Consider the following 15,518-nt stretch of genomic DNA (forward strand, 5'->3'; position numbering starts at 1 on the left):
ACATTTTGTTTTCGGACGCAAATTGAATTTCTCGATTTATAATTCACTGTTTACCAGCGATTTTCTAAATTCGTCGCGAAAAGCAGGTTGATCGCGAATTTTGCTTATCAGACGAGTCACTTTTTTCTCAGACGAGAAAAAATCTTTTAGTCATCATCGTTTTTCAAATTTATTTTCTTCACGTATACACACATTGCTTCGATTTCGTCAATAATTTTCCTAATAGTTTCGCACTGTTTTCTCTCTTGCCTGCATCGATTTCGCCGACGTGTGTACTTCAACACGCCGGCCGCGAAGACAATCGGGTCGAGGATGGCGAGAAATCGTGCGTGAAAATTAGATATCAAACAAGCGGATAGAGTCATGTTTCCTCGCATTATTCGAAGTTTGACGGGATCGCTGCCAGAATTGTGTCTCTCGCTCTTCCCTTCGCTAGAATTGTCAGTAGGTCATTAGATCATCGTGATTGTTGTGTAGAATTTGCGCGATTTAAATTGTAAATATTCTTACATCAGAAAGAAAAAAACAGACTTTATAAGAAGCTTCACGAGAAACTTTTCTTGTTTGTGTATTTCGGAATTTGTACTTTCAAAAATAAATGCGATCGCATGTGTGAAAAATTATGTCGTTTTGTGTTTGTTATAAATCGAATGAAGATCGCATCGTTCTTCGTCTCCTAGTCGCAACTACCGTAATTTTCGAGGAGAGCGATACGTTATTCTCACTCGTCGCGTAACTGCAGGACGGGGGGATGATCGAATATCACGTCGGGACGGTTATGAAATTTATTGTAATTAGCAGTTAGGTGGGGTTTAAGTGCGTACATCCGGAGAGAACAACTTTGTAGGAGATTGCTCGTGCGGCGCAATTACCTTAATTAATGTGGGCCCTAATTGTCTTCGCCCGTGGTCGACGCGTTTTGCAACATCGCGCGCATCAACCGACGAGGGAGGGGAACTTTTTGATGAGAGAGTCGTGTTAGATAAAACCTTCGTAGAGAGGAGAGAGCGAGCGATGCGAGCAAACGTAAGAGAGAAATGGAAACGACGCACTTTAATGGCTACGATGATGCGCGACGAAGCTTTCCGGAAGCTTTCGTTCTCGCGCGAGTCGTTTTAATATACGTTATTTAACGCAATATCTCTCGTCGATCCGCCTCAATTTTTTATTTTTATATCACGGGAGAAATATCGTTCCGACGGACGTTTGTTAAAGAGAAATAATTTGTTATAGACACGTTAAATATCAAACGAAACGATTCTCGCGTTGTAAATATCTTTTAAGACGTGTTTTTTTTAAAAACATTTTAGTTCCTGACGTACTCGATGCGATTACTTCTTTAATAAATGTGAAACAGAGTTTTAACATTTTAGAATAGAAACGAAAGATTGTGCATGTTTGATTCGTTTGTGAGAACGAAACAATATATAAACAAAAACGTGAATAAAAAACGCAAGCGGGAATCTGACGGAATCGGGTCTCTCTTCGAAGCGGATATTCGCAGCGGCGGCGATTTCAGCGAAAGCAAAAGACCTTGCTCGTCGCGCTGGCAAATTCGCAGCTCGTCCACCGATCCCGCCGCGTTCCGGCATAGCGTGCCAATATTCACGGGGACGTGAGATCGAGGCATGCAAGTCGCGTGACTCGCAGACGTGCAAACGAAGTCAATTTGTCCCCGCACGCGCGAATCTGTATACGTACAGAATCGGATGCCCGTGTGTGCGTTCGCATATTCGAAGGTTCTCTTTTCCGGCCTCTTTTAACCGGGTTGTTGTGTGCGCGTGTGTTCCGCAACAAAAAATCTGGTATTGGAACCCCTAGCGAGCTGTTTGTAAAGATCACGCGCGCTCCTGACATTTTTCCGAATAAAAAAAAAAAAAAAAGAGTCGATCGAGAGAGAACATAAACTTTTCTCACACACAGGTTTGCTTGTTCGCTCGTCGCGAACCGTCGCAAAACCCGTTTTATTATGTAATTGAAACTTTATTATCAAACACGCGCGGTTTTTTTTTATTTTTATCATAGTATAGTTGCGGTATAGTTTGCATCGAGAGACGACGCGTGTGTGTCATTGAAACGCGTGTGGCACACAAGTGCATATAAAGCTGCGAAATGTCGCGGTCTATTATTTCGCTGAAACGCACTGAATGCGCGTCGTCGTAGCCGAGCATCGGTGCTACGTTTTTTCGAAAAAAAAAAAAAAAAAAAAAAAAAAAAAAAAAAAAAAAAAATGTCGCACTTCGCAATCACAGTCCTTCCTCCCTTAGTTATTGTGTTAGAGAGAGAGATGGCGTCGACGATGGCAAACGACGCCACGCGCCGAGTGCAGTTCCGGTACAAAGAGCCGCGTAGAATGCGACACCGCCGATAGAACGAGCGAATGTCGCGCGGTTAGTTTCGCAGCGCGCTTGTTGGGCATACACGCGCGGCGCAGCCTTTCAATGCACATCCCCCCGATGTACGGAGAAGAGAGCGCGGCGACGTTGCACCACCTCTCGACGCGCGACACGTTCTGACATGTAAAGTTTACAATGGGTATAATGGCGGTCTCTCGTGAAAAACCGATTCCGCTGAACGCAAAGTTCGCGACGAAAGCGAATCCGTTTTAAAAACGTGGAAAAAAAATCTGACGTTTTTTAGCAAAAATTTTAGCGAAAATTATTTCACAGTGTGTGTGTGTGTGTTTTTAAGTACTCTTTGAGTTTATTAATCAACTTTTGTGTTATTTTCCGCATTGATTTGAATAAACGGTCGATGGGGCGAATTCAACGCAATTGCGTAACGCGACATTTTTTGAATACCTTTGCAAATCGAAAAGTGAAGGATATTACGTTTTATTCGGAATAATATATTTTGTTGTATTTTTTACTCTTTATTATACCTTTTAATTATGCATAGAAGGGCACTTGATATTTAGGTTAATGCTAACATTTTATATATGTATGTTGAGTGTTTTTTATATATATATACACACACACAGAGAGAGTTTCGCTCTTGTTGTACACGTGTAACGAAGTTTTTGCAAAGTCGCTGAATTACGAGGTAACATTTGCGTAGCATTTTTCCGTGCAAATAATATCTCGGATAGTAATCGCGCAAAAATAGACACGCGCAGAGGAAAAACGCCGTTGGCGTAATTTTCATATTGAATGACCGATTACGTGAACCGTCTATAATTATGAGCCGAGCGATAAATGACCGATCCAAAGCGCCGCGTAACAATCTTTACGTAATGTGTGTTTTGACAATCGAGAACTTGATGAATATATATGTATATAGTTGATGCGCAACTAGCATCAATTCTAATTGCCGCATCGTCTTGCAATTGCCAGCGTAGATAATTCTATTGATTAGTTACGATACTGCACAAGACGTGTTACATGTATTTGTGGAAGTGAGAAAAAGATCAAATATCTGTGCCGCGCATGGCGAATTAGTCAGAGAGTTCCAGGAAAATATTTTACGCGCATTGTTCCAACAACTTTCTTTTTCTATTGGCAGAAAAGTTATCGTCGTCGTCATTTGGATGTTGTCACTCAATACTACGTTGGAAATCGGAGACTCTCTTGCTCCGGAAATTTGAGTTTTTTTTTTTTTTTTTTTTAACCAACGCGGTTGGTCGAATTTCTTTGCGTTAGGTTAGGTTTTACTAAATTTTATTCTCCACAAACTGAAACGCAGCAGTCATTTGCCTGCCAATGAGAACCACGTCTGTTCGTCTCTACCTGAGATGTACGAGGCGTCGGTTTTCTCTTGTGTGAACCGAAATTTCTCAAATCGAGTTTAGTCGTCGTCAGTGATCACTCAGCGGCAGTGCTACGTGAAAACTCATATTTCGTCTCGCACAATTCAAATTACACTTTTCGTAATTAACATTTGCTTGACTCTAGCATTTTTTTCCGCGTTCTCAAATTCACCTTCAGGGACAAAAAATTGTTATCGTATAAAATCAATTTCAAGCGCGCGCATGTGTTTCGCAGAAAGATCAACTCTCGTTTTCAAAGACGATTCGCATAAAATTCTCTCGCTTCGGGATTGATAGATTTGAATCGCGGTTTACGTTTGACGCGACTTTGGTCTGTCGGTTACGCGTCGATCTTGCACTTTCCGAGAATATCTGCGAATCGCACGGGATTTTATGAATAATTTAACTCCCAGCAGCCAGGTGTATTTCTAGCGTCGGTTTTGTCACACGCGCGCGCACGCGGAAGCTCCGTGTGTATATGCGATATTCGCCGAGTGAGTTTGCCGATTATTCTCGTTGTAAAATTGAATTGTTTTCGTCGTCGATTTGATTGTGCTTCGTTTGCAATTTGTGTTCAAGTATCCAATAGAGAGAGAAGGTAAGATACAAAAAAATTTCGCAGTGATATATCTCTCCGATAGTTTCGTTAGATATTTTCATAGCGAGCTAATGATCGCAATCAAAACGCACGACAAGCACCGGTGATTAGACGAGTGAGTTACACAACACAGCCGCGGATATACCACGTCGTGTAACAAGCCTTAATTACACCGTTTCCTTCGTCGTGCTGAATGCGCGCGTGTTGCCGAGTGCAATCGCTGCGATCTTGATAGGGATCGTTACACATATACGGAGACAATACCTATACGAGAGAAAAAGAGAGCGCGACCGCACACTGCGAAATTTTTCCAGACGCTAACGAATAAAAAAAAATAAAAAAAAAATAAAAAAAATTGCTGCATTTATGAGATCTCAATTGAATAAGTCAGGTTTTTTTTTTATTTGCAGTAAGTGTTATTAATTAATTAATTTTTTCTTTTGATCGAGAGTGCGTATAAAATATAGCTTTTTGATTATAATAAGATACACTATATTATTGTCCGTGTAATTATATTGATCAAGGCATTCGAGTGACATTCGCTTATTTGAGCTTTGATGAATGTTTGATTATGCAATCTCTTCTTTTAATAAAGTTGCGTAAGTTTTTTGTAACTTCTTGCTCGTTTTAATTGCGAATTTTTAATTGCGACAATATTTCCTTATTTCGAACTGTGATATAAAATGTTATTTCAGTCTGTTATTTTAGTTACACAAACGAACATTGAGCGCGCATAATCGATATTACACATTTCGAGTGAGCGATGATTTTCAATGGTTTATTTTTAAATATTATTTCCTTAAATATTGTTTTCTATTTTTTAAATATTATTTTCTTAAATATTATTTTCTGTGTAAATCAAAAGCAAGGGAGTCGCTAAAAAAATTTACTCGCTCTAATATTCTTTCTGTGAACGATCGTATTCAAACAGACCCAGAAAAGGAAATAGTTTTCTCTTTTGTTAACGGTAAAACCGTTTGTCGAATCAGAAGGGTCTTTTTTGTCATAATAAAGAACTAAACTGGAAACTCCTTTTCATACTGGCGGTCACGAAAGCAAAGAAGGGAAAAAGCTAACGGGGCGGCACGAAGGAGAGCCTTCTCTTCCTTGGATTAACTTAACCTTGGACTTGACTCGATGGAATGCGCCGTGCAGTGACCTCCGTTCGCACATTGGTTCGCTCTCCCTCACCTCCCTTCAAGAACGCACTCTCGCTCGCTAAAACTCACACGGCCTGTTGGTGCTTCATCTCGCTCACCTTCCTTCTCCCCCTCCCCTGTCGCTCCATTTGGTTTCATCGTGGGCGCGTTGCGCAGCATTCTTTCGTCAGGCCAGTTTACAAGGGACAGCGAGTCGAACGAAAAGAAATAGAACGGAATCTTTCAAAAAACCTGATGTCCAATCCTAAAGTTTTCAGTTAAAAGAAGGAGGGACGTTGCAGGATATGCAGGTCTCACGCATATCCTGTGCCACAGTCGGGTTTTCTTTGATTTCCTTTTAGCTAAAATACCGTTAGAGTGGTCATAAATCACCACACAATGAATGATTCAAAAATATCGTAGTACCGAATTCTTAAGCACATTAACATTTTTTTCACATTCCGTGTATTAGATTTGTAATAGACGAAATACAGATTCATGCGGAATAAATTTCAAACTTCTCCCCCGGTGTCGACTATACTAATAATAATAATAAAACAAATGTATCGAATATAGATACCGAGTGTGATGCAAGATCGTGTATTACATTTCGAAATTTATACGCGAGAGTCCATGAAACAATCAGAATTGTTTTATATATATAAATTGTAAGGTTAGTTCCTCAAAATTTGCGAATTTTCAGCTTCGTCGTGAATTTGGTACAATCGAAATATGCAAACACATCGACTTATACGTGGCCTGACTACCGGATTGTTTTTGCGTTTAATAGTACGAAGTATTTGCTGGTCTACACATACACACACATATATGTTGACAAGAAACTCATGTACGAGCGCACGCTCGTGTGGTGACAGAGACCGGCAACGATTATTATCGATATTTATTATTGCCGCTTTGCCTCGTTAGAGTCATCGTTCTATAAATAAGTCGCTACAAAGGTGGTTACGCGTGCGACGGCGCGTACATCACGTTCGTCGTTAATTTGCGAAGTAGTATTTACTGTGAAATAAGAAAAAAAAAAAAAAAACATCGATAATGGCAATATTGTGCAAATGTTGAATATCTTGAAAATTCATTTCTCTGTGCGAGATATATGCGCAACAGAAATGTGTTAGTGTTGACCCGTACGAGAAACTGATATTAAAAGGTGAATCGAGTCACGTTGCGAGACGATAATACACGTAAAAAAAAAAAATCTCATATTTAAAATAATGTTCAACATTAGGCTTCGATTACATGTTTGCGCATGGGGTTTTCGTTGAGTACCCGCGAAGAAACGATTACGTTATTCAATCTCGATTCCGCTACGTAATCGTGAAGTATGTGTACGCTCAGGTATAACAATCACGCACAGAGAGAAAGAGAGAGAAACAAAGAAAGAAAGAGAGAGAGGGGGGAGAGGGAACCGATAAAACGGTGATTAATCTTATAATAATAATAGATCAGAGGCGTACGCGCGATGTTAAGGTCATCGCGATGACTGTCCGGCACTCATCAGACTATTACGGCCTTCGGCTAAAAATAGAACTGGGCGGCTTTGTGATTGTAGTAGTAGATTTTCTCTCTCTTTCTCTCTCTCTCTCTCTCTCTCTTGTTCGATTTAATGAACAAAAGAAATTGTACGATACATCAGGATATTGCACGGAGGGTATCAGATGTAATCGATAAGAATATCGCTTCGACCTATCCGCGCTTTATATATCGATCAACTTTTTTTTTTTTTTTTTTGGAAAATATCTCTGTTTGCGCGTGCGTTTATCGCGGAATATATCGATGTTAAAAAAAAAAGCAAAGAAAAATTCCGCGCAACTCTCTCTCTCTTTCTCTCTCTCCCTCCATTCTCTGAATAAATATAGAAGTGAAAATAGTACAGTGTGGGATCCGATGAAGCAGCGTAAGCGCGATGAGAGAGAACGCATTCTCCGATCTCGTTCGACGATTACAAGTTGTCGCGTGATTGATAAATTCTCACGTTCAATTAAATTCGGCAGATTTTTCTTACGATATATCGGCCGATAGTTACATTAGTTTGCGATAAAAAGTCTACGATATAGTTCGCGTGTATAATATCTTGAATAATCGCGACAGCAAGACTCAGCGTTTATTGGTTTGCCTCGCAGCGTAACCCGAGATTGACGCGACGTCATGTCGTCGGGGGTTTCTGCGAGTAAGCGAGACGTTTTAAATGAAACGCATGAAAAAGAGTGTGGTGGTGTGTGCCTTATCTAATCGCAAGGCAGCTCGACTTGCGACTAGCACGCCCGAGATTAGTGGCATGGCACGGTGCACGCGATGCATCTTCGCAATTTTTTTCTTTCGCATCGGAAACTCAGTAAAAATTACGAGAGATGAGAACTCGATCGGTTGACAGATCGCAAGTGCGACGAAAGATCGAGTTTGTTGTTTCCGCGTGCGGAAAAAAATTTTGAAAAAAAAGCTCACGCGTGCTTATTCGCTGCGAAGTAATTCTCTCATTCATGCGTCTCCCTACTTCGAAGTACCAGAATTCACGATTAACATATTAGATTTAAAAGATTCAAGAAAATCTTCAGATGTGATATCTCGATTTTTCTCTGTCAAACAGAGAATACATCGGAATATAATCTGCCAGTTTTACTTAATACGTCGATAATAAAATAAGAAATATTTCTTTTTTCACAAAAAATAAAAAAAACTACGCGAATTCGCATTTCGAAACATGCTAATCGGTTACAATGGAAATACGCGACGGTATTATCAATCGCGATATAGTTCGCGGAGAGTTTGCTCCAGTTCGAGGCGTCTTTCTTTTCGCAACTCGAACAGAATCGTCTGATGACGTCAATCAAAAGCAGCCGCAATTATTTATGCACATGAATGGCTTTTTTGTTGTGCAAATTGCTATCTTAATTTATCTTTTTTTTTTGTAAAGTATAATGTAAAGTATAAATCAAAAGCATAATTGACCGGTGTTTTTATTATCTTCTCAATGAGTGTGTGTGTGTGCGCGCGTTGATTTTATAAGACTCGCAATCTGTGTTTCAGAAGACGTGGGCTACAGAAGTGTCGAGATCGCGTCCGCTTTCGCACATCTGCCTCAGAAAGGTGAGTTGTCCACGTTATTCATAAATCTGTAAAATTTTTTCTGTCGATACGCGCAAGTATTTCTTGTCTCTCTCTTTTCTCTCTCTCTCTCTCTCTCTTTCTCTCTTTTCCTCTGCGATTATCAATTGTGATATTTATTTAAGTACACGAAATATTTTTGAGTTAATTGTAAGAAAAGAAAAACAACAAGCGAAAAACACAAATTCGAGGATTTAACAAATATTTTTTTGAATAATGACAACCACCAAAGGTATAAACGTTACAACTATTATTAGGAAAACGATGATGTGTGTCGACCCACATGTTGCCCTCTCGATACTTCGCTGAAATGTATAGCTATCAATTTTTTGTTGACGTCGGTTGACGTCGAACTAGTCCGTGAACGTGATATGATTGGTGTTTTATTTTATTTTATTTTTTTTATTTTGCAACTTGTGAAAACTAGGTTTTTTCTTTTTCTTCACCGTTGGTGTATTGTATTATTAATATTAAACACACTTCGCGTTTATAAACCGATTACTTGGCGATGTGCGAGTTTAAAGAAGCAGATAATGCGTAATACGTCTCGATAAAGAGTTGTAGATAAAAGAAATTTTTATTTAGATTGCGATACTAAATTTGTGACGCAGCGTAATCGCGAGTATGTATAACATATATTTTCAAGACATGTATTTCGGTTACATAAGTAAAACGTGTCCGGGATACGGTGCGACGTGCGATAAAACTTTTATATGAAATAATTATTTGAAAACAAAAAAATGAAAAAAAAAAAAAAAAAAAAAAAAAAAAAACGAGTTCGACAGAATCGATTCGAGCTTGAAAAATAGAAAATAATCCGAATAAGAGATATATAGTGTCACTTTCAGAAACAAATTTCTATCTCGCACACGCAGCGCGTAAATATCTAATCTTGAAAAAGTAAGAGAGAGAGAGAGAGATAAAAAGTAGAGAAAGACAGGAAGCAAAGAAAAAAATAGTTATGTATGTATTTATATTTCCAACATCGCGCGTATCAAGCATCGTTCATTTTTTTGTTTAACTATCCGTAAACCTTTTAACCTTTGTCATATATTCTCGTACATACGGATACTTATATTCGCGTGTTGATATCTTTGTTCGAGAAATAAAAACACGAATAAAAAGCATTTTTGTTTTTTTCACAACAACTTAAAAGCTCGTGAAAATGTACAACCGAGTATTAAGGTCAATACGCAAGTCAATATGCAAGCCGGATTGTTCGTGCAATTATAGATATATGTGTATTTATTTACTTACCTCAAACGTGTAAATTAATAACACGTGGAAATTCGAATTAAATTTATTTCACATCGAATGCTTGGTTTGTATACATGTGAAATATTCAATTTTTATTCCCCTTTATGAAATTTAAAATTTGATTGCGTTTTTTTTAAACACACACGCGATATCGAATTTTATTCAAAACTTTGGTAACTGATTTGAATTTTATTTAAATATCTTGGTTATTACATAGAGAAAAAAAAAGATTTTTGTATAATTTTTGTTTATTAGCATAAAAAAATAAGCGAAAAATACACGTCGAGAACAGATAAGATTCTCTAATTCTGTTCTGAGCAGAAGTAAAACATGAAGAAAAAAACTGCGTTGTAAGGAATAATAAATTTCACACTGACTGTCACTTACACGTTGTCGATTATATATTATATTCACCTGAGCGACGAAAAAATGACAAATTCAAATTAGTCGGTCAAAATTATCCTCATACTTGACATTTAAGTTCGTCGCGCTGCTTTAAAATCGTCGAAGAAGAAATTTTTTTTCTCTCTCTCTCTCTCTCTCTTTCATGAAAAAAAAGCGGATTACTTTATTGTCCTCTCTGATGCACACGAACCTGAGTATATGTGGACAGCACGTGACGCGAGCCGGTCATTCGCGATTGGTCAATATCCTCCGGTTCCCCGCTTTCGATGCGACCGCTACGGGATGGTCCCCTTCTCCGCTTCCCCCGATGTATCCTTTCATCGCGCTGTGAACGCGATGAAGAATCAGAGCCACTTGTAGTCGCGATCGTTTCGCTCCAGCTCAGTCGTGATCCGCCTACCGAGCGGGCAGCAGCTTTAAGCGCGCGTCGCGTTCTCTTGACTCCCCCTCTTTTCTCGAGTCGCGCACCACAAAGTGTCCCTCGATCTATGTGTGTGTTTCTCTCTCTCTTTCGTTTCGTCTTCGGGCTCGCGTAATCGCGCTTCCAGCGCGCGAAGCTAAATTTAGCGCTGACCGTTGCTTTTGCCGTGCCGAGGCGCGACGTGTATGAAACGCGTCTCTCTTCTTCGCCTCCGCCGTCGTTTCCTGTGCCGCACGCGCGCGCCGAGGTCGCGAAACGCGGAGAAAATGCCACCGGATAGCAGCAGCAGCAGCAGCAGCAGCCGTCGCCGCAACATGGCCCACCTGTGAAGCTACGTTGCAGGCCAATCACGCAAGTTGATTCCTCGGAGGAGCAAAAAGAAACTTGCCGGCAAGAGAAACTTTTCGGAGAGACCGGGACGAACGGGGAATTCTTCAACCGGGAGTTGAGCGTCACTGAAAAAGTGTCACATATCGGATCTCGGATGGAGTGCGTTGTGTGTGCGCAAGAGGATTAAAACTTGAACTTGCGCGACTTATTTGCCGCGATAATACGTCGTCGTCGTCGTCGTCGTTGACACACGTGTCTCTCTCGTGCGAAATCCCGTCGTCACGACGCAATATATATATCGCTCGTGTTTTTCCGCAGAGAGAAAGAAAACGCGCGTTGTAGCGCGCGTTTTATGTGTTCGATCTGTCACACACGCGCAAACATTACGACACATCGACAAGTGCAAATGTGCGATAATACTCGTGTTTTACGCACATCAGCGGCGGATCACACCGAAAAGATGTTTGATCTCGGGCAATAAAAAAGCGAATAGAGTATGCGTGACGTTCGTGCAATCAACCGGATGAAAAACGATCTTCCTCGCGTCTCCGGTTCGCGAGGTTTCGAATTTTGAGTGACAGCGAATATTTTCTTTCTTTTTTTTTGTTGGTTTTTTTACACTCGCGGCTTCGAAAAGCGAGGACGCAACAATTCGCGCATACACACACACACACGTGCGCGCGTTCTCAATCGGCAAAACGAAGCTTCGACGGTGAGGGTCGCGCAAAGCCGAGCGAGCGATAAGTGGCCGCTCGTGTGCGCGTAATAAACTCTAAAAATAGCCGCGCTATCGCAAGCGAGTATCGAGGCGATAAATATCGCCGCGACAACACGCGCTTTTGTTGCGTTGCGAATTCCACAGTTTTCTTCTGTTCGATCGCCGCGAGATAGCGCGTGAAATAACGCGAGGCTAGTAGAAGAACACGCAAGGGGTGCCGATTTTTTCAAATCCTCGTAATCGGACGCAGCGAGACGAACGCTGCAAGAAGAAAACTCACATCAATTTCGTGCGAGACGCATCTTCACACGTCGCTGGATAATTTTTCGAAAATTAGACAGTCGGTGGAAAAAAAAGACGGAGTCGGTGAAACGAGCACACGATTCATGTAATCGCGCGATACCGAGAAACCGTGGAGCGGCAAACGGAGCGTAAGAAAAAAAAAAACTCGGGCTTCCATTAATGCGCCACGAGTCTTCGTTTTTTTTTTTTTTTTTTCGTTATCTTGATCATTCTCGAGGAAAGGTCGACGTTGTACGTCGAAAGAGAGAGATTAAAATAGTACACGTGTGACAAAAACAATCAATTAACGTTTCTTCGTGCGGCACAGAAATATGCAGCGCGATGATATCCGTTTTGCATTCAGGTTCGATCTTTCGAGTTATCGAAAAATTATACGTAACGTGATTAATGCGATTGATTAAATATATATATATATATATCGATCAAAATAATCTTCAACGGAGACAACAGTTGAGTGACAGGAAGTGAAATATCGTGCTTTTGTGTGTATCGAACAAAGATAAGAAAAAAGTCGTTGACGTCACAAGTGGCCTGCAAGTAACTTGTCAGTATCGAAATCGATAAAAACAAAACAGTGAAAAAAAAAAAAAAAACTTGGCAGTTTTATCGGTTGTTACATTTTTGATCGGCATCGATTGTGGTGGTGCACGCTCGATTTCGCGAATCGCAATTGCACAAATTTTCTCACGTAAAGTCGACACACAACGTCGTGCATGCCGTCGAAAACTCGCTGCAAAACTCCCCGATCGATATCGTCGATAACGATATAAAAGAGAGGGGGTGGACGCAGTCCGATCGCGCGGAGAGAGAGTTGTTCGAGTTTCGACCGGGAAACATCGAGAAACACCCCGCGAAACGAATTATGAAGGTTTACGTGGAGCGCGCGGACGCGTTCGATCGATACACGCGCGCGGAAAGTTCAGGCATGAAGATCGCTCGCGAGCATTACGATCGCGCGACAACGATCGTCCGCCGCCACCATTACTACCTGCATCACGGTGGCGGCGGTCACCACGACAGACATCGTGGAATGTTACCGGACGTGTGCCGTTGTTCCATGTGCGTTCCAGAAATGGCCAGGGACACGCCGGGCTCGCCGATGCCGCGACCACGGGATCTGGGCGCCGGAGGCGGCACGGCCACAGCCACCCTGACTTCCGGCGCTTATCACGCCGCAGCCACCGATCCCGCTCTGCACGATCACGCGCTGCAGCAGAGGATACTCGAGGTAACGTATCGTCACTCCCTTCGTATAATTACATAAGTGTCACATATGGGATTTTCAGTTTATTGCATAGTGACACTCAGAAAGTCATGTTCATTGTGGTCACCAAGTATTAAAAAAAAATATTCATAAGTATGGTAAAAATTTAAAACCGAAAGATCCCTTAACTAGGGAAACTATATGAAGCTTCAAACTTTTAAACTGCTCTCCTCTAAAATTTGCGTTTTGGAGTTACGGGATTATACATAGGGAGTGACGGTATGATGACTGCGCGTTTATGTGCAAGAGCGCGTTTGTTGTTCAGAATTTTTCACGCGCGTTTTTCGAGAGAGGAAAAAAACACGTTTAGAGGTGACAGTTTCGTAAAAACTTGGCGCATAGACAATGAGATTTAAGATTTTACGAGACAATATATTGTCGCGAGATCTTTTGTTTTTTTTTTTTTTATTAGATTATATCAATGTGCAAAAAGTTGCGAAGGTTGTGCAATATTTTGTGATTCATATACTGAGGTCTGATTGTGACACATTGCTATTTCCGAAAGGAGAACGCACGGAAGTAGGACAATAGAGTCGCCTCGATAACGCTAAAGCGTGTTGTTTCGCGGTTTGCTCTAACGTATATTTCAAATTTTCCATCTCTCTTTGTTTTTCCTCTTTTTCTCGTTTTTTTTATTGGTCGTTATTCGCGATTGAAGTACTCGCGCCAGAATACTTTCCGTATCTAGGATACTTTCCGTAATGCGAGCGATGTTGTTAAAAGCAATTACGCGATGGATAAAACGTAGAGAGAGAGAAAGAGAGAGAGAGAAGTTTATCTCTTTCGGAAACTTGCGACGAAGAAGTTTACAGATTGTGCCGCAATCTCTTTTTATCTCTCTATCTCTCTCTCTCTCTCCGGTGTTTCGGGTGAATTCAATCGATTTCGCGCGGTTTGGTTACATTGCAATTAAGTTCAAGGTCGCCGATACACTTGCGCGAAGGCCGAAGATTTATAAATGTTGCGGAGAATTCGCCGGAAATCAAGTGTATATATATATATATATATATATACGTACGCGAATTCCCGTATCGTGTCGTGTTGCAATCAGATCTTGCCTAACCTGAAAACAAAACAACCGGATTTCTCGTTATTCTATAATTCTCCTCGTATAATTCACGAGATAATACGTAACGCGCGTATTTTTTTATTGTTTAACAACATATCGCAAATTTTACATCGGTCAAACGTTTTAACGAACTGTCACGTGTCGGTTTTTTTTCTCTCTCTCTTTCTCTCTCACCTGTGAAGTTGTCACGCAAACAATTTCAGTATCATCGAAACTGGTTACATCTCTTTCTTTCTCGCTAATTTTCTGTCAGATGCGATAAAAGAATATTACGGTTTTATTGTTAGATCGACAGATATAGCGCTTCTCGATAAAAAGGCTAAGATTAGGATTTTATATTTCGCACGCATAGTTTCTCATAGCGAGCGATAAACCCGAGAGAGGAGGTCGTGTTCGACGCGCAAATCGAGCGATCGCGCACGTACTGTGAAATTTCGAATGTGTAAGTGATCTAATTGATTTAAATTCGTTATGTATTCGGATTAACGGATTTAATGACCGCGCGTCGTTGGGTGCCACTCGCTTCATTATTGATCCGTCCGATTTGTAACAAAAAAAAAAACAAAAAAAAAAGCAATTATAAAATCGACACTTGCAAAGTCGTGTATCGAGGGAGAACTTGAGATATTGAGTCGATCAATGAAAAACGTGTTTTGTTCTGTGCGCGATGATTTTTATCTATTTCAATAGACAAAAATGTACATGAGATTTGGTTACGCGCGACTAGTTTTATTCGGCAATTGAATGAAAAGACAAAAATACGCGAGTAAACAGCTGGCAGTGAATCAGTTTACGATAAAACGCGTAAACAACTTTGGGACGCTCATTTACACACACTTGAACGAAAGTAGTGCGTCAAATATCGTACCGCTTGTGCACAACACGTGCGTTGTGTACACATCGTGATAAAATGTCGTGGTTGACATGTTGAAATTTAAATTTATCCCGCCTGAGACCTCCGAAAAGCTAATCAGATGTATTTATTAACGCGAATGACAAAGCGAAAGCGCATCGGAAATCTTCGCGCGCCGCGCCGCACGTGGAGTTTTTACACGCATTGTTTTGCGTTGCGTAATACCGCCGTCGGACGAGGGAATCCGCGATTATCATATCGCGCGACTCGGCGTGAAGAAAAAAAAAAAAAAA

The 15,518-nt window shown here is 40.8% G+C and overlaps 1 protein-coding gene across 11 annotated transcripts in view; it reads left to right on the plus strand.

Annotated features, from left to right (window-relative positions):
• LOC109863670 (histone deacetylase 4) overlaps positions 1–15,518 on the plus strand; it is a 70,316-nt gene that overhangs the window by 36,338 nt on the left and 18,460 nt on the right. For 6 of the 11 annotated variants that reach the window (XM_020444074.1, XM_020444075.1, XM_020444078.1 and 3 more), the window contains exon 2: positions 8,528–8,587. In XM_020444074.1, coding sequence (XP_020299663.1) covers positions 8,528–8,587 — 60 coding nt within the window. Of the gene's footprint in view, positions 1–8,527; positions 8,588–10,353; positions 13,268–15,518 lie in introns of those variants that run through there. The other 5 variants (XM_020444073.1, XM_020444072.1, XM_020444079.1 and 2 more) reach the window with 3 other exon arrangements.

Source organism: Pseudomyrmex gracilis, unplaced genomic scaffold, assembly GCF_002006095.1.
Source record: "Pseudomyrmex gracilis isolate BER0280 unplaced genomic scaffold, ASM200609v1 scaffold_12, whole genome shotgun sequence".
In the NCBI taxonomy this organism is placed as follows: domain Eukaryota; kingdom Metazoa; phylum Arthropoda; class Insecta; order Hymenoptera; family Formicidae; genus Pseudomyrmex; species Pseudomyrmex gracilis.